The sequence below is a fragment of the Callorhinchus milii genome, unplaced genomic scaffold (assembly GCF_018977255.1).
Source record: "Callorhinchus milii isolate IMCB2004 unplaced genomic scaffold, IMCB_Cmil_1.0 Scaffold16, whole genome shotgun sequence".
NCBI lineage: Eukaryota > Metazoa > Chordata > Chondrichthyes > Chimaeriformes > Callorhinchidae > Callorhinchus > Callorhinchus milii.
In genome coordinates this window covers 8,055,007-8,082,757 of record NW_024704757.1, presented here as the reverse complement: position 1 = coordinate 8,082,757, position 27,751 = coordinate 8,055,007, and the positions used below count along the sequence as shown (strand labels likewise).

The 27,751-nt window shown below is 44.2% G+C and overlaps 1 protein-coding gene across 2 annotated transcripts in view; it reads right to left on the bottom strand.

The window, feature by feature from the left end:
* Positions 1-3,245: 3,245 nt before the first annotated feature.
* Positions 3,246-27,751, bottom strand: part of LOC103178687 (platelet-derived growth factor subunit A) — a 29,386-nt gene continuing 4,880 nt past the window's right edge. The window contains exons 3-7 of one of the 2 annotated variants that reach the window (XM_042341087.1): positions 23,181-23,291; positions 17,387-17,574; positions 6,497-6,620; positions 5,399-5,528; positions 3,246-4,151 (exon numbers count right to left, since the gene is read on the bottom strand). In XM_042341087.1, the coding sequence (XP_042197021.1) occupies positions 5,419-5,528; positions 6,497-6,620; positions 17,387-17,574; positions 23,181-23,291 (533 nt within the window). In that variant the 3' untranslated portion in view covers positions 3,246-4,151; positions 5,399-5,418. The remainder of the gene's footprint in view (positions 4,152-5,398; positions 5,529-6,496; positions 6,621-17,386; positions 17,575-23,180; positions 23,292-27,751) is intronic. The other variant, XM_042341088.1, reaches the window with a different exon arrangement.

Sequence of the window (27,751 nt, the reverse complement as noted above, 5' to 3'; positions counted from 1 at the left end):
GAGCCATGCAATGTTGCGGAGGTGGGGGACATGGCATGGATGTGGGGTAGAGAGGATAGTTGAGGGTCAAACAAGACCCCCAAGGTTCTGCACTGGCTTAGTAAGGTGGACTGTGCATCCTTAGAATGGTGATGCTGTCAGCGCCTGAGGTGAGGAGGCGCTGACGGGATCCAATCAGGAGATCCTCGGTCTTGTTGACGTTCCACTGTAGAAAGTTAGCTCTCATCCAGGACTTGATGTTTGACAGACATTCTGTCAGGACAGCAGTGGTCCTGGACTAACCAATTTAAGGCAAGGTTCATTGGTTAGGATAGTGGGAGAAGCTCTCTTTAAAACTAATTAGTTAAAAACATTTGGTTTTGGGCAGGTTAGACCAAAGTGTAACATAAGCTGGGCTGTGTATTACCGTGAAAGTGGACAGACAGATAAATCACTGAGATCTAGATTCATTGTGCCAGGGGAAGCCTTGTACCAGAGAGTGTGTTGGACAGTTTGTGAGACCGGAGTGTGAAGTCAGGACATAGCAACCATTGCAGCCCCTCACCCCTCCGTCTTACCTCTCCGACAGCAAACACACTGAACAAAGCTCTCTCAGTCCATGGTGTGAACGGCCCGAGTCAGACAGAAACAGTGTTAGAGAGACAGACTTCAGATACCCAGACCTCAGCTCCGCTGGCTCCCCTTTCATTTTCAGAAATAGTTGAAATTGCTAGCCCTGAAGCAGTGTGCCCCGCTTTGGCCTGAGACATTCCCTCAGTGAGCGCCACCATGTTACAAGGCTCTCACAAACGGCAGGCACCAGGGTGGTTATTACGCTGTGATTTATGCAAGAATCCGTGGCTTCTATCAGCTCCGTTGCTAGGTTCAAGGCCACTGTGTGTAACAGCCCAAACAGTGGGTCGAGAGACTTCAATGGCAAAACATTACAGGAGATTTAACAGGAATCAGACAGGATAATAATAAATAATCTTTGTATTTGATATAGCGCCTTATCACATCATCAAGACATCTCAAAGCGCTTCACTGAATATACTGTAAAGTGAATTGACTGTATACTTTGCGGGGAAGGGGAGGCTGGGGGATGAGGAGGTGAGGGATGGGGATAAGGGTATATGGGAACAGAAAAAAAGCCTGAAGGTTTCTCCACAGCTAGTTCCAAGGTTAAGGGCTGAGTATCCGAATCCTCTCGTCGCTGGAGCCTTCTTCTGTACCCGAATTGGAAGATCACATAACTCACCACATGAAAAGGCTGGAAGCTCTGTGCACACAGCACGTAACAGCTGTTTGCTCTCACAGAGCCACACGTATGTGGGGAGACTACATGTCTGCCTCAGTCCCAGTACAGCCTGGCCTGTCAGCTGCCGAAGGTTCAATCCGAGCGACAAGCCTCAGATGCAAAACCTGGTGGATCAACTGCTAATAACTCAGTCTTTTCTACTTCACCCCGAAGAGCAAAAGGGAAGGTCGCACACTGCGTCTGGGGTTGAGTTAGCAGCAGCTGGAGCAACAACTGGACTCAACACTCGGGAGTGGTGGGAGGGGGGGAATCAGTTATGCCTCCCACCTGATCGCTTCTAGGTGGGATCTGTGTGCAAGGTGTCAGGAGAAAACAAGATTGGGCTCTTCTGTGATGACACCACCACCCCCCACCCCACCAACCCAACCCTGGCCTCCACCTAGGAAACATTTTTCGCAATGATCACATTGATGGCCGGGGTGGTGGGGGGGAGGTAGGAGGCATTTCCTTGTATTTTGAGCTGACGCCGAGATGGCGTGCTTGGTAACGGGATGTCCAAATCAACTCTCTGTGGTGGTCTCGAGAGTCTGGTTGCTGAGTCAGGCGTGTCCACTGGACTCCAGGGCACCGAGCAGCCAGCTAGCCCGACTTGTCACCAGCACTTGGAAGGGACAGACCAGTAACTGGGAGCAGGGATTCTTCCCACTCACCTCCTGGTAACGCTGTAAGTCGAAGCCCTTTTATGGGTCAGGTGGACCTAGCTGGACAACGGGAAGCTTGCCAGTCAGTGCTCTCAATGGCAAGCTGTGCAATAAGGACTGGGTAAACTCCAGCACTTACCCCAACCCATACTGGAGTGTCAGCCAGGAATCAATGTTAGTAGTGATTCCCCTCCCTCCCTCCCTCCCAGCAGAATCAAAACAGGAGTGAAACCAGCTTCAAGAGAAGGAAGCTCTGAAAATATTTACTCAATGAAATCATACACTGAAACACGGTGGAGCCGATTCTATCAATGTGATCATTGGAAAAAATGTTTCCTAGAATTTTAAATATGTAGCTGTTTTTTTTAACCTGAAGATAGAAGCATAAAGTTGTGTAAATATATTTCATACATTATCAATGTTGCACTTGCACCCTGCCATTCAAGAAGTTTGTAATTCTGCATGAATAAACTGGGAAACAAAAAAAATCAGCAGTGTTCAGTTGATTTGTTGATTGTTTAAGGAGACTTGGTAGGCTGGAAAGTGTTACAGGACAGTACACACACACACACACACTCATGCACAATCTCTCGCTGTCTCTGTCTCGTGAGTGGGCTATGAGACAAAAATCTCAATGCATGAGGGATACACACACACAATCGACGTGTTAACTGCTTAGATATTCATTTTTAATGTAGATTTAAGTGCCTCGATTGCTCCTGTGAACCACGCATGAAAAAATAATTTCTCTCTCTTTGTCCAAGGTGTGCAGGATTCTCTCCTCCATAACTGGCAACGCAACGGACGAGTCACAGAACACAATCGAACGCGGGAAGCAAAAGTCGGGCCTTTGTAATAATAATAATCCTGGCATTTGATCTAACACCTTATCACTTCGTTGCGACGTCTCAAAGCGCTTCACGGAATACATTGTACAGTATATATTGGACTGTATACTTTGTGGGAGAAGCGTGCCAGCCAATTGCGCACAGAAGTGACCCATAAACAGTTGTGGATTGAATGACCAAATTATTACATTTTTGGAGGGATTATTAGCCCTGGAAAGCGATCCACCAATTGACTAACAACCGAGTTCCTACTTACTGCTGGATAAACAGAGGTGTGTGGAGTAAGGAAACTTCCCTAAGGCTACGCACTGCCCGGGAATCGAACCTAGGTCCTCTCATGTGTGAGGCAAGGGAGCTAACCAGTCATATACACACACACACACACACACCACCACCACTGAAGGAGAGAACGCCCAGAAAACCGCGCTGTGAAAACAGAGGCCCAAGATGACTGTCAACTTTCCTGCTTTTCGGATCATTTATTAATGCAAAATAATTTGTACTTGAAAACGCTTTAAATTAGAACGAAAAAAAATAAAGGAAAGGAGAAAGGCGGGAGGGGAGAAATAAGTGAAACCAGAAAACATGTTTGAGAATATTTCCTCGCAAATGTTTTCCGAACAGCTTGTTAAGGGGCCATAGACTTCCAGTAGAAATAAAATCAATAAGAGCCTGTCACGTCATACCTGCAGTCTGCTAAATGCAAATAAAAAATATACGAGTTGTCCATGGAATAATAAAACATTAAAAAAAGAAGAGTACAACAGTATAAGCAAGCTTAATATACACCTAATGATGCAAGAAGAAACTCTTAAGCGTTCGTTAGTCTTAAGACTTCTCCCTCCCAGTGGAACTGCGTCGTTCAAAACACTGTGCAACATTGCTCCACAATCCAGCGGAAAATACGCGTTGGGAAAAGGCCATTCAGTTTCTCAGACAGTCCGCTAGCGCTCTCCTTCCTTTATCCCGTCCATCGAGAGTTGGACAAACAGCCCTGGTAATAACAGCACCATGTTAAAGTTCTTCATTAGGATCCTCCATTTGAAAATTGTGTCCTTTCAGCAGCATTTTAGGACGTTATTCCCATCCATCCGAGTTGCCTTTTCACGAAAGAAATGACGCCTCACAGCCCAGAGAAGTCCTGTCCACCTCTTTCCTCCTCATTGCCTTGGAGCAAGTCAGTTTTGTCCATTATTTTTTACCCCCCGTTTCGCCGGGAAACAGTTTTTTGTTTAACATATCGAGAGCAGGAAAACAGTCAAAAAGCACCTTTGGCATAACAGGTGTCGGCATGTAACAAAAGAGGTGACCAGGGCCCTCCCTCCCACATGACATGTCCTTGGATAGCTTATTTTCACCTCACATCTGTAAGAGAAGAAAAGCACAGTGAAGGTTTAACCCGACCTTAATCGTTGCTTCCACTGAACTCCCACCCCAGCCAGATATTTTGGGAGGAAGCTCCACACCTCAGCATCTCACGGCAGCTTAACCCAGCGCCTGCTGTGCCGAGCAGGGTAGCACGGCACGTGCCACTGGATTCTGAGCAAAATCACTCACGCTGAAAAGCAAGTCTGTGCTGCAAGGATTGGCAGCTCCAATAATACAGTTGTTTTGAAGAGGCAAATGTGGCAGCTAATTTGCATCGGCAACATCCTACACGCAAGGAGATGAGTCTTTGAGGGAGGATGATAACTCCCCCTCAAAGATTGAAATACTTTGGTGAAACAGGGGAAGAAGGGCGAGGGAGGGCAGGAGAAGGAGGGAGGGCAGAAGGGTGAGGGAGGGCAAGAGGGGGAGGGAGGGCAGAAGGGCGAGGGAGGGCAGGAGGGGGAGGGAGGCAAGAAGGGAGGGAGGGTCCTTTAATGTCCACCTGAATCACAAGACAGACAAAACTTTGCTTTAGTGATCCTCTCGAAAAGGAATGATTTTGGAAACAAATAATAATAATAGTTGCATTTAGGTAATGCCAGAATATCACACTGCAACATCGGAAGCTCTTAACAAGAAGTGCAGTGAGTGTTGATTCCCAATCTAAATGGTTCAGCAAACCAGAGTGTGCATTCATCAGGCTTGGAACAAATCAACTGTCCAAAGTTAAAGTTAGAGCTCAGTGCTCTATTCGTTCATCCTGCATTCACCGTTTACCGTTTAGACTCAACACCGATTCAAACGCACTTTCAGCCTCGTCACCCATTATCATTCATCTCAATGCCCACAGCAAAGTGCAAGTCAACCTATCGGGTAAGCAGAAGCAACAAGCAGGCTGAGACTGTGATGGAAACTAGCATCGGGCAACTCAAATTCAAGGTAAGGAGTGAAAGGAGCAAATTCACAACAGGAGGGTGGGTGTCCTTCAGTAAGACACAAGAGCAGTGAAGGTGTGCAATGCCCAGGATGTGAGGGAGAGGCTGGAGCAAAGTATCTGCCAAAAGCATAACCAGTACAGGCAAATCGATGGTGATGTCTCCCATTTACCCCTCCCCCTTTATCCCCCCCCACCCCACCCCAACCTCCAGGTACTGTACACTAACATGGTGAATGTGATTCCAGTGAGATCTATTGGTTTCCTGTGCTCTGCCAGTCAATGTGACACCCAGCACAGTGAGTCCTACCTGCAAATGTCCGAGAGCCTTTATGTTGGCAAAACATCCTTGCCAGGTGCCAGCATTAACTTTTTGCTCTTCCGTATTTTAATTTTTTCACTATTTCTTCTTTTAACCAGCTGAGGGCTGGTGAAAGGCCCTAAGAAAATGCATTGGGGTTGGAATTTATACAGAAATCAATACACACTGGAGTCTATATATTTTTTTTCTCTCTGTTTCTTCTCTCTCTCTCTCGCTCGCTCCAGATAGAGAGGTTCATGATCTTTCTAAATCGGCAAGTGTTGCATTTCACTGATCCCTTGCAAGTATATGGAGTAGATCTCATCTCGTCAAATTGCAAATTTGTTTAGTAATTATAATAATAATCCTTGCATTTTATATGATGCCTTTCACGTCAGGAGGGCGTCTCAACGCGCTTCACAGGATATACCTGCAAAGTGTAGTGACTGTGTATTTTGTAGGCGAATCGCACCAGCCAATTTGCGCACTCACTGTGTGCTCACAGTTGGAATGTGTTTAACATAGATACTGCCAGCTGGTTTGGACCTGGACAGTCTCTCGCTTTCTTTCTCTTGTTGGGTTGGTTGTCATCCCGCCATACCCACACACAAACTCCACACGCATGTGCACACAGACACAATTATTTCAGTGCTTTTAGGTTTTCAAATCATTTTGATCAAGAGAAAGTGAACATTCTTTAAGCTGTGAATTCTCACTCGCCCCTCTCACTCCCCCGCCCCCACTCACCTCTACTTCCACATCCTCCCATCTTTCCCCTTCCGCTTCGCCCCTCACGTCATCTCATCTCTCCCCAAAGCTCCCTCCCATCATTCCCAATGACCCCTCCCATCTCTCCCCATGATCCCTCCCAGCATTCCCAATGATCCCTCCCATCTCTCCCCATGATCCCTCCCATCATTCCCAATGATCTCTCCCATCTCTCCCCCCGTCTTCCCCCATGATCCCTTCCATCTCCCCCCCATGACCTCTCCCATCTGCCCCCGAAGCCCCCTCCCCTCTCCCCTCCAACACATCTTGCTCTTAACCCCACAAAGAAAAACAATTCTAACACTGAACAGTAAAAGAAGGTATTGAACCATGACATACCTTCCCCCTCTCTGTACTCTGAGTTAGACTGTAGTAATGTGCACGCACATTCCAGGTGCTCCTCTAGTCCCACTATAACCTCCTTTAACCGCGGTTTGCGTCTTATATACTCCACTTTTGCCACCTGAGTGTTAGCAGAAAGAAGGTTAATCAGATTTATGCAGATCCTGATGGCATAGTATCTGTAGGAAGAAATTCAGGTCATTTCAGGTCACAACATTAATTATTGGGTCGAATTTGCAAATTGGATTAACCGTGTGCAAAAGCATAGGAATGCCCTTAATGCTGGGACCAACAGAATAGCCGGTTAATTATATGAAGAGTTCTTGCAATTTACTCTTTACACACCTGTTTACACGTGGTTAACCCAATCATGCACATGGGTTGTTAGCCCAGCACACAAAGTAGACATATCTGTCATCGAATTAGGCATTTCTAAGACAATTCAGCAAAACACTGTATATAAGACATCCGCACACAAAACATAAAAAATCACCCATACACACTCATACATAAATATTCATACACATACACACATATTATACACATAGGTACACAAACATATACACATATACAATGCATTAATACACACATATATACATACACATGCATGTACATATATACACATACATAGATTTTTAAAGAAGTCTTGAAATGCGTTCATTAATAGGGAGAAATGTGAAACAGGATCTGTTTTAAAGTCAAGCAGCGCCAACTCAGTGAGCACATTAAGGCCATTAAGTATTACAGGCACCAAAATGTTTATATTATGGACAAAATGGCTGGAGATTTCTCTTAACAAGCTTGTGCTGAAAGGCTACAATAATCAGCTGCTGCCAGGTTTTCTACAAAATCAATGGACAAAGCAAGAAGCACAGAAGAGACATGGCCTGATCCATCCAATGAAAAGAAACAGACACTATCAGGTCACCTTTGACTTCTGAATTGCAGACTTTGAGATCTGAACACGGACTAGCTGAGACGAATGGCCTGTTTCTGTGGCGTATCGCTCTACATAACAATGTCTAATGGATCCCAAGCTGCAAACAACTCCTCTGAGCTCCTCCCAACACTACACCGCATGCAGGGAAAGTGGTTCACGCGTGGAGTTCCCCCAGGGGCCGGCTTGATGTACAGCGTGATGTACACCGGCTGCTGGAGGGAGTCGGCATTTGCGACTCACAGTTGCCACTTCTCTCATCTCTATAGAAATCAGCATATTTTAGACCCCGCGACAAACAGGACAACAGAAACAGCTGATCCAAAGAGCACAAGAAAGAATGAAATCCAACATAAAAGGCGCCCTTCGTCACTATCGGGGCAACCAGCCAACCAACTTCACAGAAGTCTGCAGACTTGGTTATTTGCTGAGCTGAGCACCAGGGTACAAACTGCAGGAGGAGACAGAGTGGATGGATGTCTTGACGTTGTTTGGGAGCAGATTTCTACCCTGGAAAAGCCGCCATCACCACTCAGTCTGCTCACCACTCAGTCTGTCAACAAGGAGCAAGAGACAAGATTCATCTGCCTTGCAAATGTTACTTTAACATGCCCGGAAGGTCTGAAAGTGACCCATTAGCACAGAGAGGTTGAAGGACAGAAGCAAGCTGCCCTGCATAATGCCCTTGCTCACGAGTCGCCTGCTATTAACATATTCATTTGTCTGCCCCACAAAACCAAAACAACAGGCGGGCTGCACACCTAGTTAAAACTTTGGCTAAAACCATCCTGTAAACCCAGGGGTGGGCCACGGGGGAAGGAAAGAAAAGAACTTGATAAGGACAAAGGCCTTTAATTATAGGAAGACAAAAGAGTTCGGGAGAATTTAGCTGGAGGAGAAATGGGGTTCCACATCGTCATCAAGAGAAATAGAAATAGAGAGAGAGAGAGGAGGGAGGGAGAGAGAGAGACACAGAGAAGGAGGGAGAGAGAGAGAGAGAGGCATATATATACACACACACACACACACACACACACACACACAAGGAAGGAGAAAACGAGCGAGCATACGAATAAACGAATGAGTGAATCGGGCAAGACAGGAGAGGAATGAGTCAACAAATTGACTTCACTGCAATTTTTCCTTATTCCTATCTGACACCCAGGGGCTTGGATAGAGATCATGAGAGGGAACTGTGGCCAGTGAGGGAACTCTCGCCCAATGAGGCCATTTCTAACACTTCTGCCGTTGCCTCTGCTTTTATCAGGTATCTCAACCAACCTACACGTGGAAATCCCAGAGACAGAATGTTGGAATGGAATTCACACACTATCTCGCTGGAGGGATGCATACTGCTTACCTAATTCCGGAAAGTATTAGGACCAGAGTGTGAGTTGGGGTAACTGTTGGCGTCTCACCTGCTTAAACCTCTCCTGTCTTGCCCAATAAATTGTGCTGTCATCAGTAGTGCCCTGAAATACTGCGGACCCGACTGCCTGGTTCAGTAACTGGATAGAAGGAAACCTATCACAATGCTTAAGAGTATCCAAACCAGACTAAAAGTTCCACTTGGGTTTATGAAATGTACATTCTCTCCCCGGAGTGTGCACCCTGCTTACCTAATTATGGAGAGCATTAGGTTGGCAAGAGCCAAGGCTTGGGGATCCCAGAGTGTGCTGGAATTTACTAAGCTGAAACTGTAGAGCTTGCTATTGAGAGCTCCGGCTGGCAAGCTTTCCCGCTGCCTTGTCTACTCTACCCATCAGAGCTTTGGTTGCAGGGTTAACAAGAGCCGAGTGGGGAATGTTCAATAATCTAAACCTTCCTCATACTGCCTCTCCAGGATTACTGATTAGGCTCTTTGATTGCAAGCTTTGAGAAACAAAAACATCTAGTGACATATTAAACGACAATCATAACACGGAGGTGCCTTGTGTCCCGATTACCTCACATTTACTTTACACCCTGAGTGTTTACAGTGGCAGATAACCGAGTGGCTCCAACTTCTTGTCTGACCTGCAGCCTCTTCCTGTGACATGTTAACTGTAAGCAGGTTCTTGCATTTAGGGATGATTGTTTGAGAAATGTTGGTGGGCACGGAAGAGTGGAGGGGTTGGGGCAAATGCTACTAATACCAAGTGTTTATCTTGAAATAGCAAAACTAGGAACTCGGTAACAGAAGCAGACGATTCATCCTTTCGAGACATTTTATTACGACATGGTTAATCCTTTAATTGCATTTCCCCACCTTTTCCATATTTTCCTTTTGGTCCGCTGGGTGTCTGACTCGAGGAAACACCATCACCACTCTTAAGAGTCTCCAAACCAATCTGCTCCAGATATGCAGTTTCTGTCTCGTGTGGAGCGCGCACTCTCTCCCCAAAACGTTGCACCCTGCTTACATTATCCCTTGGAGTTTAGTTGAGGGTTGAAAGAGTCAAGGCTAAGCGCTTCAGAGCACAAATTGGGGCATTGATGGGAGTTTAGCAAATGACAGCTGTGTATGTCACCATTGCAGACAATCTGCAAGCTTCTTGTACAAGGACTGCCCTACCTCTTAGAGCTCTGCTATGCAGGGTTAACAGGGGATGAGTGGGAATGAATGACATCAGTCCCCACCGACTAGTCTGTCTAGGATCAGCACAGACCAGGGACTGAACCTGCTCAGTACGGCTCAGTAACACGCACCGGGAGTAACTTTAACAACTGAGCCGTCTGAAAATATACTTCATGCAAGTAAAGAGGCAAAGTTACACGTCTCCTAATCACATTTGTTACGGGTTTGACACAGTCGCCCAGCACCGCGGTCTGACAGCGTGGATAATCTCAAAGGTTTAAGGGCACGTTACATGACAGGGAATTTATTAATAAAAAAAACAAATAGCGAGGAATGCACCACTTTAATAAAACAAAGGGTTTGCACAAACGGAACCAACTTTCAAAGCGCTTCTCCAATCGCCCAGCTTCAAAGTGCTTGTGTCTTGTTTATAATGGATTTGATTTGGCGTGCAAAATGATGGCGGTAAATCAGGCAGGAGACTTGCCAATTCAAAGAGGAGACTAGACAGATAGACCACCCAGACATCTGTCCAATCAGTATAGAGCCAGACAGAATGCAATCCCACCCGGCCTTCGATCAGAACTGATCCCTCGAGAGATCATCTTGATCCTTCATCAACAGCAAAAAATTACTTTTAGATAGCACCTTTCATGTCGAAAGGTTGTCGTTCCAACGTGAAAGGCTACGTATCACACCTTCGTCAACGTTTAAGGAACCGATGACTTGACAACTGGTGGCATTTCCATTTGTGTAATGGACACAAGTAAGAGGAAACTTGCTTACGCAAGGGCTCCCCTCAGTATCTCTGAGCTGGGAATGTATGTGTGAGTGGAGTGGTGTTGGGGGGGTGGTGGGGGGAGAGGTGGGTGATGGAATTTTGCGACATTTTTTAATGGATTTGATTGTTGTGATTATTCTTGTCGTCCACCAACTCCAGCCTCTGGAAGTGACACTGAATCTCTTCTCGGAGTGCAAAGCTGGACACTACAAAAACCAAATAGCTTCTGGTGAAACATAAGCCACCAGGCAAGACAGCCAGCACAGCAATCATACATTGCCCATCACTGATCCAAATCAATCCCACTCCCCCGCTCTCACCTCATAGCCCTGCAAACTTGTCCTCCCCAAATAAGTATTTACTTCTCTCTTAAAAATTGTTATCGAATCGGCTTCCACCACCCTTTCAGATCTGAACAACTCGCTGTGTGAAAAAATTTCTCCTCATTTCCCCTCTGTTTCTTTTAACAACTATTTGAAATCGGTGTCCTCGGGTTACCAACCCACCCGCCAGTGGAAATAGTTTCTCCTTGTTCACCCTATTGAATCCCCTCAAAATTTTGAAAACTTCTATAAGTCTCCTCTTAATCTTCTCTGCTCCAAGGAGAATAATCCTGGCTTCTCTCACCTCTCCTGATAGCTGAAGTCCCTCATTCCTGGTACCATCCTGGTAAATCTCCTTTGCATCCTCTTCAATGCCTTGACATCCTTCCTAAAGTGTGGTGCTCAGAACTGAACACAGTCTCTCGCTGAAGCCTAACCAGTGTTTTATAAAGGTTCATCATAACTTCCTGACTTTTGTATTCTATGTCCCTATTTATAAAGTCTAGTATCCCGTATGCTTTTTTTAAACAGCTTTATCTACCTGTCCTGCCACCTTCAAAGATTTATATGAACCCCCCAGGACTCTCTGTTCCTTCACCCCCTTTAAGATTCTACCATCGGCTTATTTTGCTTCTCCTCATTCTTCCTCCCAAAATGGATCACTTCGCATTTATCCACATTAAACTTCATCTGCCACGTGTCTGCCCATTTTAGCAGTCTGTCTATGTCCTCTTGCAGTCTGCTACTATCCTCCTCACTGTTTACTACGTTTCCTAGCTTAGTATCATCTGCAAACTTGGAAATTGTACTCCTTAAACCCAAGTCCAGGTCATTTATATAGATCAAAAACAGCAGTGGTCCCAATACTGACTCCTGGGGGACACCACTGCACACTTCCCTCCAGTCAGAAAAACAACCATTTGGTCTCCCAGCCAGTTCTGTATCCATGCTGCCACTGTCCCTTTAATATTGTGGGCTTCTATTTTGCTTACAAGTTATTATTATAATAATTATAAGCCTTACATTTGATATAGACTCTTATCACATCTTCGAGATTTCTCAAAGCGCTTCACACTGTAAAGTGAATTGACTGTGTATTTTGTGGGCGAAACGCAGCAGCCAATTGCGCACAGTAGTGCCCCACAAAAAATCGTGGATTAAAGTTGCCAAGATCTACAAAAGATTTAGTGGGAAAATTGCCACATAAAAATTTACTGAAGAACGAAAAAAAACATTCAAGGAAAGAAATACTGAGGCTCCAAAATTCCACATGGTCTTATCCCATGTTTGTTTTAAAGTTTCAGGTGTGGTATTTCCTTAAACTCCGCCTCAATTTGTAAAGTGCCTTTCTTGAAAAGCAGTTTGCAGGGCTGTGGGGAAAGAGCGGGGGTGTGTGATTGATTTGAGTAGCTCTTTTTAAAGACACGATGGACCAAATGACTTCCTTCCGTGTTGTACAATTCTATGATTCTAAAAAGAAAGCAGCTTCCGTCACTAACACTGAAGTTCAGAAAATTTTCACTATTCTACAAGATGTTAAATTTGAAGGTAGTAAGNAAAAAAGGATGGTCTTGGAGGCTAAGACAGGGTGGAATTTCAAGCCCTGGAAGCTGAAGCCATCAGCGGTTGGTCAGGAGGGTGGAGTTATGTAAATCCGTGGGATCCAGTAATCTTTTCATTGCAAAAAAATAACCTGGTACAGAGCACTTCCCACTCCCCTCCATGACTCATCCACTCGCTTGTGGAATCACCTTGAGCACTGAGCAGTTTGTAAGCTGTAATGGTCTGCACAATTTTCTGAGGTTTAACCGGGAGGTATTTTGGCTTTAGCGATGGCATTAATGCTGCTCTTTGTGAATTCCTTCCTTTCTTAAGATTCTTGGGAGCTGGTTGGTAAAAGGTCAGAGTCAGTCCACTGAAGACAGAGGCTAGTCTCTGGCTCACTCTGTGTGCTGTTTCTGGGTGATTCCAACCGGCTCTCACCCTCCCTTCCTCCTGCCTTTCCTCTCTCGCTCTCTCTCCCCCCCACCTCCCTTGGAGTACTGTATTGTATCCCGAGGATTTGATTTCCACATGCAGTTAGGATGAAGTTTGCTCCCAGAAGGTTATCAAAATGCGCAATGATTTGCTGGCATAGAAACAGGAATTGCATAAGCGCCTGTGGAAGATGGGTCCGTGGGAAGAACAGTAAATTGGTTTAAGAATAGATGTTTCAGTCAAGAAGCAGACGCCCACACTAACACAATGGGTCAAATGGCTTTCCAATGTGTGTGAGATTTCTACATTTCTGATGTGTATAATAAGTGCATCACTGGGGACAGGGATTCAGTTAACCCTGAATGCCATAGCCCTAGCTGGACAAGCAATGGGAAGCTTGTCAGATCGTGAGCACTCTCAAAGACGAGCTATATGGTTTTAGCTGGTTAAACTTCAGCAATAACCCAAAAGTGCACCCAGAGGTTCCCATGCCTCGGCTCTTGCCAACCTGCGCCTAATACTCTGCGGATTTAAGTAAACAGGGTGCATCCCTCTGGGGAGGGTGCAAATTCCATTCCATACGCAGGAATTTCTATGAGTATGTGGCGTGTGTGGAACTCTCAGTCTGGTTCGGATCTCGTAAGCATGGTGATAAGTTTCCAGATGCATCAGACACCCCGACCAAAAGAAAACAGCAAAAGCTAGGGCCTGATTGTTCCCAACTTTTTAACCGTTCGAAACAATGTCAGAATCTTGATCCTGTGTTTCACTCACAACACTAATTTCAGGATCTGCACCGTGTCACGCTAAATGTTTGAAGATACATAAATGTTCAGCCTCATTGGTTTGCTTTGTGTATCACGTATCAGGGTTACAGCCTTCAGCCGCCAAAACTGTGTCACAGATTTGACCCTGTCACTGACTGCCAGCACACAAGCAGCTTTGGAGACATTATTATGAGGTGGAAATTCCACCTGGGTCAAGGCTCTATTTACTCTATTAGCATTTCAGATTGTCCAGAATGTGAACAAACTCTTAAATGCGATATTGAAGCCGTATTTTTGGGGAAAATTCTTTTTTTAAAAAAGACAAATAAGTGAATTCGGCACTTTGACCATTTCTGAACACTCTGAAATGCATAGAAAATGGAGTAAATCTAGAGCCCCATCCAATATTTCTCCACTTGTACAAGGGAACCCTGTTGGAACTCTGGACATTGTATGCCTGGCTTCCTGCGCTAAATGTACAACTTCCAGTTCATCGGTTCACTGTTGGTGTCACTTTGGGAAGGAGATGCAGCCTACTGGAAGTGACGTTAGCGTCTTTCCTGTGAATCGCGCGCAGGACCTGATGTCAACATCAACCCAACCAGCTGGAAGTCGGCTATTTTTTGTGCCACTCTTAATACTTCGGCTTCGAAGGCATTGGACTCAGCTGACCATGCTATGAAAGCTTTCCCCGCACGATGATACCAACGGATTTTGCAAATCTTATCCCTGCCCCAACAACAACAAATTACATTTATACAGCGCCTTTCACATTGGGAGGACGTGCCAAGGCGCTGGACAGTCAAAGATTTGCACCTGAGCTGAGGGCTGGGATCAGGAGAGGTGGAGAACAGGGAGGATGGGGCAAGAGGGTGACTGAAGGCGCAGTCGAAGAGGAAGGTCTTCGAACGGGCCTTGAAGGAAGCAAGGGAGGGACGAGGCGGCGGGACTGTGAGATGAAGTTCCAAGGGTGGGGGCAGAACAACTGTTACCAAAGCAAGACACCTCTGCATCTGAACTTATGCATCCTAGAGACCTTACAAGCAGGCGACAGAGAGACAGTGTACAACTGATCTCAACATTCAACCACCCATTGTCTCCGTTCAGCAATAAAAATATATTAAATGACAGGGCTGAGGGTAAAGTCTGCGTCTCAGGTGACCATCACTGCAATAACCTCCCCACCTTGTTACCCAATTGGCTCCTTTCAGCCTGAAATTGTAAACATTGAAAAATTCGTACTCCCTCTGGGCAAAGTCATTTCAAGCAGGAAGATTTACATACAACTTCAGACAGTTCATTTTACAAGTCAAAGCATAACAAAACACAATAAAATTCTTGAGATGTGCTCTCCGAAACACCTGCTTCTGCAACAAAGACTATAATTAATGATCAGAGACAAGTCTCTGGCTGAGGGTTTACAGGCTGGGAATTGGATAACTTGAGGGAGGAGGGAGTAGTCTTTGTATAGTTTTGCTACAAGGATATGCGTGGGGCAGAGGTATATAGGAACAGGAGGAGGCCATTCAACCCACTGAGCCTGTTCCGCCAGTTTAGGCCATCAAAATGGATGACATAACAACAAATTACACTTGTATAATGCCCTTCACATCGGAAAGATGACCCGGGGCGCTGGAAACGGTACTAGGTCATTCGGCCCATTTTTCCGTGTCAGACTTTGCTCCTCTAAGAAGCCATCCACCCTAATCCCAATTCCCCGCTCTCTTCCCTGTGTCCTCTAATACTCTTCCCCTCCACCTTCCTGTCCAATTCTTTTTTAAATGTCCCCAATCAATTGCTCTCGATGGCAGATCAATTCAAACCCCTCCCACCCACCCCACCAACACACACCTCTGTTTTGTTCAATAACTGTACGGTTAAAAAAACAATTCAGCAATAAAATAAAAAGCATCCTTAAATAAACCAGCATTAATTCACAGCTTGACAAAACCATGCTGCCAGCACAGACACAAATGCTTTGGCTGTCTGACATTCAGTATTGTCCATTCCATGCTGGTCTTCCTTAAGAACATAAAAGCCTTGGCTCACAGATAATTTTTTTTAATCATTTCTAAGAACAGAGGATTTTGTTACACGCTGGAAAACAAAGAAATGGTCGCAATGCTGAGAAAAGGGTAAATACATTCCAGGAACAACCCACGTGTGTTTATAACAGAATTGCATGCAATACGTAACATCCTGACATCACCGTGTCCTGACATTACACCCTCACATTTTCACGCTCCTGTCCTTTAAGCCTTCTGACCCAAAGCTGCTTCTCCTCAAATGTGAATGCAATTGGATTACACCATATAATAATAATAATAATCCTTGCATTTGATATAGCGCTTTTCACGTTGGGAGGACGTCCCAAAGCGCTTCACAGAACACACTGTAAAGTGAATTGACTGTATATTTGTGGGCGAACGCGGCAGCCAATTGCGCACAGCAATGTCCCACAAACAGTCGTAGATTGAAAATGACCAATTTATTATTTCTGATTTTGGAGGGATTATTATTAGGCGTGATATGAGATATGAGATCTGGTCTAGAGATAGAACATTACGAATTGTAAAGGATTCCACCCTGGAGTTTACACTCCAACAGAGAGATCAGGCTGAAACGTCCACAGTCAGTCTTGTGTTCTGTCTCTGATCTTTACCCTTGGGAAATCCATACAACAAATAACATAGAGCGATCATCCAGTGCCAAACCTTGTGTGAGTTATCATTGCATAATCACTGACTTTTTATTTTAATGTTTCTTTTGGGAGCGGATAAGGTTTGTTCTTCCTTTGTGTAACTTTTTTTCTTCTCCTGGCCGGATGCCTCTGCAGACCTGGCAATTTTTGTACAGAGCCTTCCCAGACTGCTGCCAACGCCCAGTGACCAAATGCCAGGGCGTGCCAACTGTATCGCTCCTCTCCAATTGCCCTTCTCACCCTGCCTTTCCCCCTTCCCCCCCCAATGCTCTCTCCAGCTGAGTTTCAGCATTCCGCACACAGCTCCACAACATCCCTTCATTTCAACTGGAACCACAATAAATCTTGTAAAACTATTCCATTTCTGAGATGTTGTTGGCATTCTCCTGGTTTGATGTGTCCAATATCAGAAAACACTGTAAAGGGTTTTCCTACACCACAGCAATACAATTAGGATGCAATGAGCAACAAACCAACTCTTTTACTTTTTACCACCCTTGTCATTGAATCTTAAAAGAACAATTCAAATCTATTAACTATTAATAGGCAGAAAGTTAATTTTTACACTTGCACAAATACACAAACACATACACACTCTCAGGCAACTGAGGTCGATAAAGAGTTTTGTTAGGTAAGGGTGTCAAGGGATATGGAGCAAAGGCGGAAAAATTGAGTTGAGGTACAGATGAGCCATGATTCAATAGAATAGTCGAACAGGTGTTAGGGGCTGAATGGCCTACTCCTGTTCCTATGTTCCTTTTAAGTGCACACATCACACACACACACAAACACACAGGTGCATGTACATGCATGTAAGCACACACATACATAAACAAGTGCTGACCTTGACACTGCGGTGATGTATCCGGGAAGGGTGGCATTTGATGCTGCCAGTATTGCAGCACCCAGTACATCGCTTCACCTCCACACAAGGCGGCCAAATCAGGAAGTTGGCAGAGGTGGGATCGATCTGACTGCGAGGGATTTCATAAATTACAGTCCTCGTTTTACACACCGCAGGTACAGCTTCCTCTAGAAAATGAGAACGATTCAGAAAATCAGAGCAATCAGACAATCAAAACAAAAGGGCTGACAAGTTGCCGCGTTCCTCTTCAAATAAATTATATTTTGAAACTAAATTCCACGGGGAAGAAAATTCCCTTTCGTTTGGGCTTGCAAACAAAAAGAAAAATGGTTTGAAACGAAAGACTTTGTTCATCAACCTTAGGAAAATACAAATTCAGAATAGAAACAGCAGAGAATAATAATAATAATGCTTGTATTTGACGAGAATGTTGAAAACGTCTCAAAGTGCTTCAAAAGTTTCTGCTAAGTGCAGTCACTGTGCATTATGCAGGTGACTGCGACAGCTAATTTGAGAGGACCTGGGTTTAATTCCCGGAAAGGGCGAAACCACAGGCAAATTCCCTTACTCCACACACCTCTGTTTACCTAGCAGTAAGTAGGAACTTGATTGTTAGTCGATTGGCGGATCACTTTCTGGGGGTAATAATCCCTTATAAAAATAATAATGTGATCACTCAATCCGTGACTGTTTTGTGGGACATTGATATGGCAATTGGCTGCTGCCTTTCGCCCACAAAATATACAGTCAATCCACATTACAGTATATTCTGTGAAGCGCTTTGAGATATCTCAAAGTGATAAAGCGCAAATATCTCAAATGCAAGGATTATTATTATTGAATACAAATATTATTATTTTTTGGTAGGAGATACAGGTAGCAATCGCTAGAGAACAACAAATGACTTTTCTGTTTATTTTTCATTTTCAAAATACAAGATAAAACAGGAACCAAAGTGAGACTGGATTCTTATCAACAGCAGGTTAAAATAGCCACTAATTATGCATACAAGTGTTATAATAATAATCCCTACATTTAATACAGTGCCTTTCACATCAGGAAGAACTCTCAAAGTGCTTCCCAAGATGTACTGTGAAGTGTAGTGTATATTCTGCAGATGAAAATTGGAATAAAAATATAAAGAGCCGTTATGATCTAATATAGTGATTCCAGCCGATCCAGATAGTTTTAGGATAGCATCCTGAGCCACGACACCCAATCATCATAGCAACACAAATGCAGACCATTGAGACCACAGTCAAGAGGTGTGTGTGGGGGGGGTTCGCAACTTGGGACTTTCAATAATTCTCGATTGGTTTGGGCTACAACGGTTGGCGATGTGATGGCATCACCGGTGATAATTATCGCATGGTAGGTCAGATTTTCCCAGCCCGCAATTACAGGAAATCTACCCGCGTCTGTCTCACCAGAACATTCAGTTTGGAAGGAACTTTCAAATAGAAAGAAAGGCTGAGAAATGGGACTGCCACATCATGCGATTTTACTCTCCAAGAGGTCCTAAATTGTTAGCCGCTGACAAGGACGTGCATAATTAAACTTTGCTGAACTGCAGGCACACCCAAAACCATACAATGCAAATGTGTGGGTCAACACTGCTGCCAGAAAACAGGGTCTGAGAGGTTGTGCTTTAACTCCAATGGCCAGACCAGAGATCCAAAATTCCACCTCGTCTTAGCTTGCAAGGCTATTTTGTCTTAAGATTTGACTCAGAAATATGCAGAATTCTTAAACTCATTCTTGATTTCGAAGCAGCTTTTCCACAATACTCAGCCATGTTGGATTTTAATGGTCTCACAGACTAAACCCAGGTCAGAATTATGTCCTCTGATCTTTGGGACTGTGTAAGTGTCACTGCATTTAACCAATAGGAACGAAAAATGCAGCATTCCGATAGGGTATTTGTTAGAGCACTTGCCTCGCAAGTTCTGATTATCTTCAACCTTGGACAACTTCCTTCCCTTTCCCTTACCAGCTATCTCCCCTCCCCCTCCCCCTTTCCCCTTCTCTCCTCTCCCCCCTCCTCCCCCTCTCCTCTCCCCTCCTTTCCCCTCCTCCATCCTCTCCCCTCCCCCTCTCCCCTCCTTCCCTCTTGATCTCACCAACTCCTTGTTTCTCTGTACAAGGTGTACTGTTCCGTGGGCGCGAGTTGCTCTCTGGCATTTGGCCCAAGTGATCATTAGTCATGAATGATCCTGAACATTAAGTGTTAGCAGCAAGTAATCAAATATTCCGAAGGCAATAACCATGCCTGATCCTATTCTCAACATCTACACACAGACAACACTTCCAGAATGTACTGAGGGGAGAAGAAGATCAGTTGGATAATGATCAGGTGCAGCAACCCTGGGTGATGTCTACGACCCCCTCCATAACCCAGAGTCAGTCAGTTCAATGTCCCAACTGAGATCAGCGCTGACCAAGGATCAACTCTGGGACCTTGCTTGTCTGCCTGGTCTCCGATATACACTGGAAGCCCATTGAGCCATCCTGTATAACCAAGTGGTTCATTGGCATTGGATGTGACGTGAAGAAGACCTTTCCAAGGACTGACTGACACAGAGTTGAAGGGGGTGGCTGGGTTGGATGGCTGTATTAAACGACATCGATAAAGTTCTGAACCTATGTTTGCCTTCACGTCGGTAAAGCAGAAGATATTATTTTGCCAACATTTACATGTTTGAGGCATTAGGCAATTTCTGTGCAGATATCGCCATTGCCCCACAGTTAACATGACCCAATATGAATGCGGACCTCTTTTCCACCATTAGATGTCACCAGCACCCTTTGGAATCCCATCACTGGCTGGACTCAGAAGCTTCAACTGTGACATCTAGTGGACTCACTCAGCACTGTGACAGCTGGCTGGCCCTCTGGTCAATATTCCCTCAATGTAAAAATATGCTTGAACCAAGCCACAGGCAGACTGCTGGCTTGACCTTGGCTCAGCATTCCCCTGGCTTGTCCATCCTTTGTTTTGTGCTGCCTTCACACCACAGCTACTGGGCATAAATAAGTGAAAAAGTTGCTTTGAAAGTAGGTTTCGGGCTTTGCTGCGGTTTTCCACTCTCCAGTGAGAGATACAAACCAAAATTTGCGGTACTAATTCGTGAGGTCTTGTTATAAATTCCGTGAGGTCATTTGGGGACTTCATAAAAAGGTCATAAGCCATCCCTCTTGCAATAAAAGCATCTGCAAGGTGCTCTGGTAATACACGGGACGGATAAAATGTCATAGCAGTTTAGTCTCTATCTCAATTGATCGATGGCCAAGACAGCAGTCTATGCTGATGTTTTCTGCTACAGCTGAGCTGGGTTACTGTCAGATCGAGTCCAGTAAGGATTTTTGTTTCATTTGCTGAAGGCAGATATGTTGAAGTGGTTTGACCGTATGTGTACACGAATGGAGATATAAACAAACTCCATAGAAGTACATTGCGCCTTCACCCAGCTCTCTCGGCAAGCTGAGACACCAAGTTGAATTTAAGGAATTTATTGGGGCATGTGCTCTGATAGAAGCATTTTCCACTGTGAGTTCAAAATCGACCAAACCACAAGGCGATATTACAGAATCATAGACTTTTACAGCACAGAGAGCAGGCCATTCCCTCCTCCCTCCATCGTGCCTGTTCTGGTTCTTTGAAAGAGCTATTCATTTAGTTCCCTTCCAATCCCTTTACCCGTATACCTTTAGATTTCAAATATTTGTCTCACTCCTTTTCAAAAGCAATTTGGATTATGCTTTAACCACAGTTTCTGGTTGAGTACCTATTCCAGGTATTTTGTTCATCACTCCCTTTGTTCTTTCTTGGTAATGATTACAAATGTATGCCCTTCTATGTATTATTTCACCGACCAGTGGAAACAGTTTCTCCCTATTTACCCGTACATTAAAAACAACCTCATAATTTTGAACAACTCCATCGTGTCTCACAACTTTCTGCCCCAGTGAGAATTATGGCTGCTTGTGGGACATTGCTGGGCACAAATTGGTTTGTCACATTCGCCTACAAAATAGACACTCTACAGAAAAATGCTGTGAAGCGCCTTGTGACGCTTTCTCCTCCCAATGGGAAAGGCACTGTATGAAATGCAAGGATTATTGTTACTTTTATTATTAACACCCCCCACTTTCTGTCATCTCTCCACACTCCTATGTAGTGTCTCATACCTGATGTCGTTCTTCACTGAACTTCCTCTATATCCTCTCTTAGGCCTTTGACATCCTCTCTATCGTGCGGCCCCCACACTCGATACAATACTCCAACTGCAGCCCACCCGATGGCTTTTACCGTTGTTTACTATTTCTTCTTAGCTTTTGTATTCAATGGCATCGTTTATAAACCTCGGCTCTCAATTAGCTACTTTGTCAACTTTGTCAACCTAAGCTCCCACTTTTAAACGTTTGCGTGTGTTAACCCTTACTTCTCCCTACTCTTCAGCTCCTTTTAACGTTTTAGCAGGAAGGCAGGCAAGGGCGACTAATAAAACTGCCGTTTGACTTTAGAGAAGAAAGTCACAGTTCAGATCCCGCCAGAAAATAAAAATACAAATGGTTCCTTTGTAAGTTGTCAGGCTTTAATTTTACTCACTTGCAGCACCTTGGATCATCCTCCCGATGTGAAAGGCGCTACATAAATGTAAATTTGTTGTTGTTGCTCAACTTCATAAAAAGGTTGGTTTGAATGACATAGATATCTGTATTCCATGCAGAAAGCTTTTTTTACGGTTTAAAATCGGGTTGTGTTTTGTTTCCACATGTCGAAGTGTAATGTTTGCTTTTAAAAGAGCCTGATTATATGTAGGTTAATGGATACCGAGCAGTGTGTTACAACACGGCAATATATCCATGGGTTCAGGTGACATCGTAAACAGTGCGATTGGAGCGTGAGTGACTTATCAATGTCATCTGAAGCGAGTCATCCGTTACTGCCTTTCCTTTCCACACACACCTGCCGAGCTGCTTTTCTTTGTTCAGAGTTAAGTCTGCGTTCTGTTGGTCTCTCTTAGACGACACAACAATTTCTCCTCCCACTCCCTTCCTGTTTGTGGTGTCCCCAAGCAAGACTAGAATTTTGTTCCAGTGCTCGGAAAGCACAAGCTCATGGGAGGTTCAGATAAGGAAGACCCTTCAGATCATTTATCACAGAAAATCCAACCTGCTGACCTCCCATTACAACGTCAAGCTTTTTTTTAAACAGTGTCGTGGCTTCACCACCACCACCAACACCTCCTCCCCTCCCCACCTCCTTCTGGTAACCCTGTTCCAGTTGTTAGTTACCCTCTGTGTGTCTGTCTGAAATTCACTTTGCAACCCTGATCCTGTGCCCTCTTGTTCTGCTGCCTCGGTGTATCTAAAGTATATCTCCATCTCAGCTGACACTCCATTGCAATATTGAGGGAGCCCTGTAATGTTGGAGGTGCCACGTTTCGGATCAGGTTAAATGGAGTTCCAATTTCAATCGGATTCCTTAACAGGGAATGAGTCACAGAAATGGGGGACTTCTTTCAATTAACAACTGGAATGGGCTTACCAGGAAGTGTGGAGAGGGGGAGGGGTGAAGCCAGACCCTATTTAAAATAGCAGAGAGGACCATTCCAAAAACAGATATATACACAACGATTTGCGTTCATCTCCACCCCAGAACCCCGGACACTTCCTCATCCTATCCCATCCCTGACGCAGTTCAAGTGATCAAATGTAAATTATTGTTACATCAAATGTTGTTGTATAGAAAATAGTAAATTGGACTCACCAATGCTTCTCTTTCTCCGAACTGGTGCTGAGCGCTTGGTGTGCTCGTGTTTTGGAGTATTAATTTTATTATTAATACTGTGAGACTTGAGATTGGATTCGGAAGCATCATCTGTGGCAAAACAAGCACCAGATTACAGACGTTCACACATTCCTCAGCAGCGAGTGCATTGTAGATTCTAAATGTGACTTTATCCAATGATGAAATGATATGCAAACATCAGTGCACAATGAGGAACCATGGGGTTTAACTTGTATCTTACCCACCAGCGTCAAAATCATGAGTGAGTTACATACAGTCAGTACTGGAATAGGAGATATTGCTCCATTCAGCTCCCCATCATGCATTCTGTTGCAATAATAATCCTTGCATTCGATAAAGTGCCGGGAGGATGTCTCAAAGCACTTCACAGGATTTACTGTAAAGTGTAGTGACCTTGTATTTTGCAGACCAATGCCACGTATATTAGACAAGTCTCCCAAATTCAAACAGTAGGAACGAGGAGTGAATTTTTGTTTTACATCGGAGGTAACCTGGCGGATAGATTGCAGAACGGGTTTTGAGCATTGCAAAGCCCCGTCAATCTCTTCTCCTCAGCAGTCCACAACCTCCCTGTAACATGGCATCATCCACCTGACCTGAGCCGTGACGTTCCTCCACTCGTTATAATAATCCTTGTGTTTTGGTTTAGCGCCTCTCGTGTCAGGAGGCTTCACAGCATATATTGTAAAGTGCAGTGACTGTGTGTTTTGGGCCTTAGTTTCCTGATATCAAGGACATCAGCAGAATTAAGCAAATGACACAGATGCTCCTCACAGTTGACAAACTGTACCTTTGAGCAATGTGTTCAGCCAAAAGGGATTGCAATGGTCTTTTCCAGTCCTGTTACCCTGGCAGTAACCCAGCAATTACTATTGGTTAACACCGTCTAAAGTGCAACCCTGCCTTGCATTGCACAAGAGTCGACTAATTCACAAATGCCAAGTTTAATGGTTTTGATTCATGATATAAAGTTTGACTCCACCCATGACTGTGCACGATCCTATATTAATTCACAAGAGTGAACACAGCAACAGCTGGGCATTACTGTGCATTCAAAGGAATGTCGCCACTCCAAACCTTTGCACTAATCAGATTATATTTTTTGTGGCTTTTAATAAATGATGTGACATACTCCACATGCAGTAATCAACTGTAGGAATTACATGCGAGATGAAAACACTATCTCTGGTTCACCCGTGTCCTAAGCGTTTAACTAAGCAGACCAGCAAGTGACAGGCTCAATTTCATCTGGAGGAACAGTAGGGATGGAGTTAGTGCTCTAGGCTAGGGATGGGAAAAGAAATCTAGCAGAGTCTCTCTCTGCTCCTGATCACTATCGTTCCAAATGATCAGTGTTCGCTACTGCACAAAAACATTTAATAAACCACTTGTGGCACAAATCATTTCAATCTTCACATTTCAGTACCTTACGCTGATGTCTCTCTCCCCTTTGTTCAGATTGCAGCATTGCTGCCCTCAAATTAGACAAAATTGTAATGTGATGTACTGTAACTGCCTCAGTAATTTATGTGCAGTGTCAATTTCTGAATGATGTGCAATTCACCAGATCCTAGATATATATTCCAATTGTAAGAAGCATTATCTTTTGCACTGTCAGTACTAATTCAGAATTATTACTGTTGGGCAGCCCCTATACACATACATCTAGATAATGACCACTTTTATGTTAAATAAAGACGATAAATAAATTGACTTTGTGGTCCACTCTGGTGATTTCTAGTAGGAATCCTTAATATGGAATCTAAGTTGAGGCTCCATCCAGTAACGGGACACATATCATACTGAGCTGTCTTGGGTGCTCAGATTGTATCAGCTGTTGGTATAACATACACCCAGTTTCTTTATGAAAGAATCCCTTTAGTAATTCACATTTAGGAGTGAAATCAAGAAGCTTTTTTCCCGCAAAGGGTGGTGGAAATCTAGATCTCTCTCCCATAAAAGACTGTGGATGCTGGATCCATTCAAATTTTCAAGACTGAGGTGGATAGAGTTTTGTTAGGTCAGGGTATCAAGGGATACAGGGCAAAGACAAGTCGTTGGAGTTGATGTACAGATCAGACATGATCTATACAGATTTGCGGAACAGGCTTGAGGTGCTGAATGGCCTAGTCCTGTTCCTATGTTCTCACCACTTACTAGCTCTGTTACATTGTGCCCCTGTAATGGAAAGCAATTGCACTACATTGTGGTTTTGAACTACTGGCCATGATAATGTGAAACACAGGAGGATATAACCTTATTGTCAGTTGCTTATCTCAAATTTCAGGAGCCAACTATATAAGGCAGCATTATCAAGCCTCCCTATCTGCCCCTTTATTCTCTCACCCATTCCCAATGCTTCAGAGGATATCTTCTTCGGGATGTTGCTGGATTGCCAATGGGAATGCCAATCCAACGCAAACTTAAATTGGTGATTCTCACTAATACACTTCAGCTCATGGGAATGTCATTTCAGCAGTTTCCTCTTTCAGTGATAGAGATCCAAGCCTGAGAGGAAAAGGCTTTGGCATCAGAAAGAAATTAGTGCCCGTATTCAGTAACTTTCCAGCGCACTAACTTGTTGACATACTTTGCATGTGTGTGTGAATCCAGATCAGCTGAACTCAGTGCACAAAGAACAGAAACCAAAGCAGGCACTGTCCTCTCTGCTTGGTCCAGAAGCACACAGTCCAGACACCTTAATAATATAATCCTTGCATTTGATACAGTGCCTTATCACGTCGTTGAGACGTCTGAAAGTGCTTCACAGAACATACTGTAAAGTGGATTGACAGTGCATTTTGTGGGCCAAACACGGCAGCCAATTTGCAACCTGTTTGTGGTGGCTGTTTGTGTGTTCAAATTGGCTGCCGAGTTCTTCTGCAAATTCACGATCACTACACTTTACAATAAATCCTGTGACATATCCTCCTATGTGAAAGGCGCTATACCAAATAGACGTATTATTAATATTATTATTATTATGTATCGTCAAGGGACCATTATGGTACGATTAACTATTAAATATTTCTTCCATAGAAAGGAGCTACACATATTAAACTGAAGGTAATTGTAAACTGAAACATGCATCGTCACAGAACTTACAAAAGTTAAGGAACCTCAAACAACCTGAAACTGCAGCTTAAAAGCCGTTTCATTCAGATGGATGGGACAGGAGTGAACTGTAACACATAAAACTTGACAGCAGCGAGGAGATCACCTGCCTTATTCCAGCATCAGAACACGTGATAAGTACTTTAAGCACACTGTCTGAGGGGTGCTAAATAAGTTGTTGTTGTAATGGCATTCAATATTATTATACTATATTGTAATAATAATAAGGATTATTATTATTATTATAGGTGCTATTGAAACATACACCATTCTCGGTATTCATGAACAGAAAAACAATTGAAAGGGGATTTTGTTTAAAAAATGTTGCTTTTTGTTAGAAAAAAAACACACAAATCCTCTGCTGTATGTGAGCGAAGCTACTCTATTGATCTGTATTGCTCCACTACTTTGACAATCCTGTTGCTTTCAATCACCTCTATGTCCCTATCAGAGCGTATCTGAGTCTCGTTTGCAAAGCTAAACGCTCCACGTTCTTGGATGGAACGTTAATCCCTTTTATTATTTATCAGGTCCCAAAAAAATGTGCCCATTTCCAGTCACCTTGGAGATCGCTCGGAAAAAAAACCCACACGTGTCACGAGCTTTTCCAGCTCACTGCCCTGACACAGCCTGAGTGCAGGTCACTTGTGGAGTGGAGTGTTTAGGGCTCACGTGTTCTGCTCGCTTTGTGCCGAGTTACAGCGGGGGCAGAGAGTCAAGAAACAAAGCCCAGACGTCAGGTTATCGATCACTGTGTGCTGCGAACTGACCGAAAGGACTGTCGTGCTGGCCAGAACGGCCAGTGAGGACCTCTTACTCATGCAGAGTGCTTTTGATTGAATAAATGTGTCTGGGTTATTTGATTAGGGTGCAGGCAAAATCACCGTGCTTCTATTCAGGTACTTTACTCCACTTATTCTTAAGAGGTACTGTTGTGGAGTCCTGTAGCTTAGTGGTTAGAGCACTCGCCTCACAAGTGAGAGGACCTGGGTTTAGATTCCCGGGCAGGGCGAAACATTGGGCACGTTTCCTTACTTCACACACACACACACACACACACACACCTCTGTTTACCTCGCAGTAAGCAGGAAACCGTTTTTTTAAGTCGTTTGGCTGATCGCTTTTCTGGGGGTAATAGTTCCTTCAAAGCAAAAATAAATTTTAAAAAAGTAACAAGAATTTGGTCGCTCAAACCACGGCTGTTTGTGGGACGCTGCTGTGCGCAAATGGCTGCCGCGTTTCACCCTCAAAATATTCAGTCAATTCACTTTACCGTATATTCTGGGAAGCGCTTTGAGGTGCCTTGAAGATGTGATAAGGCGCTGTATCAAATGCAACGATGATTATTGGAGCATTTACAAGTAATATACAATGACAAATATTTCAGCTCAGCTAACCTGTTTGCTACCCACTCT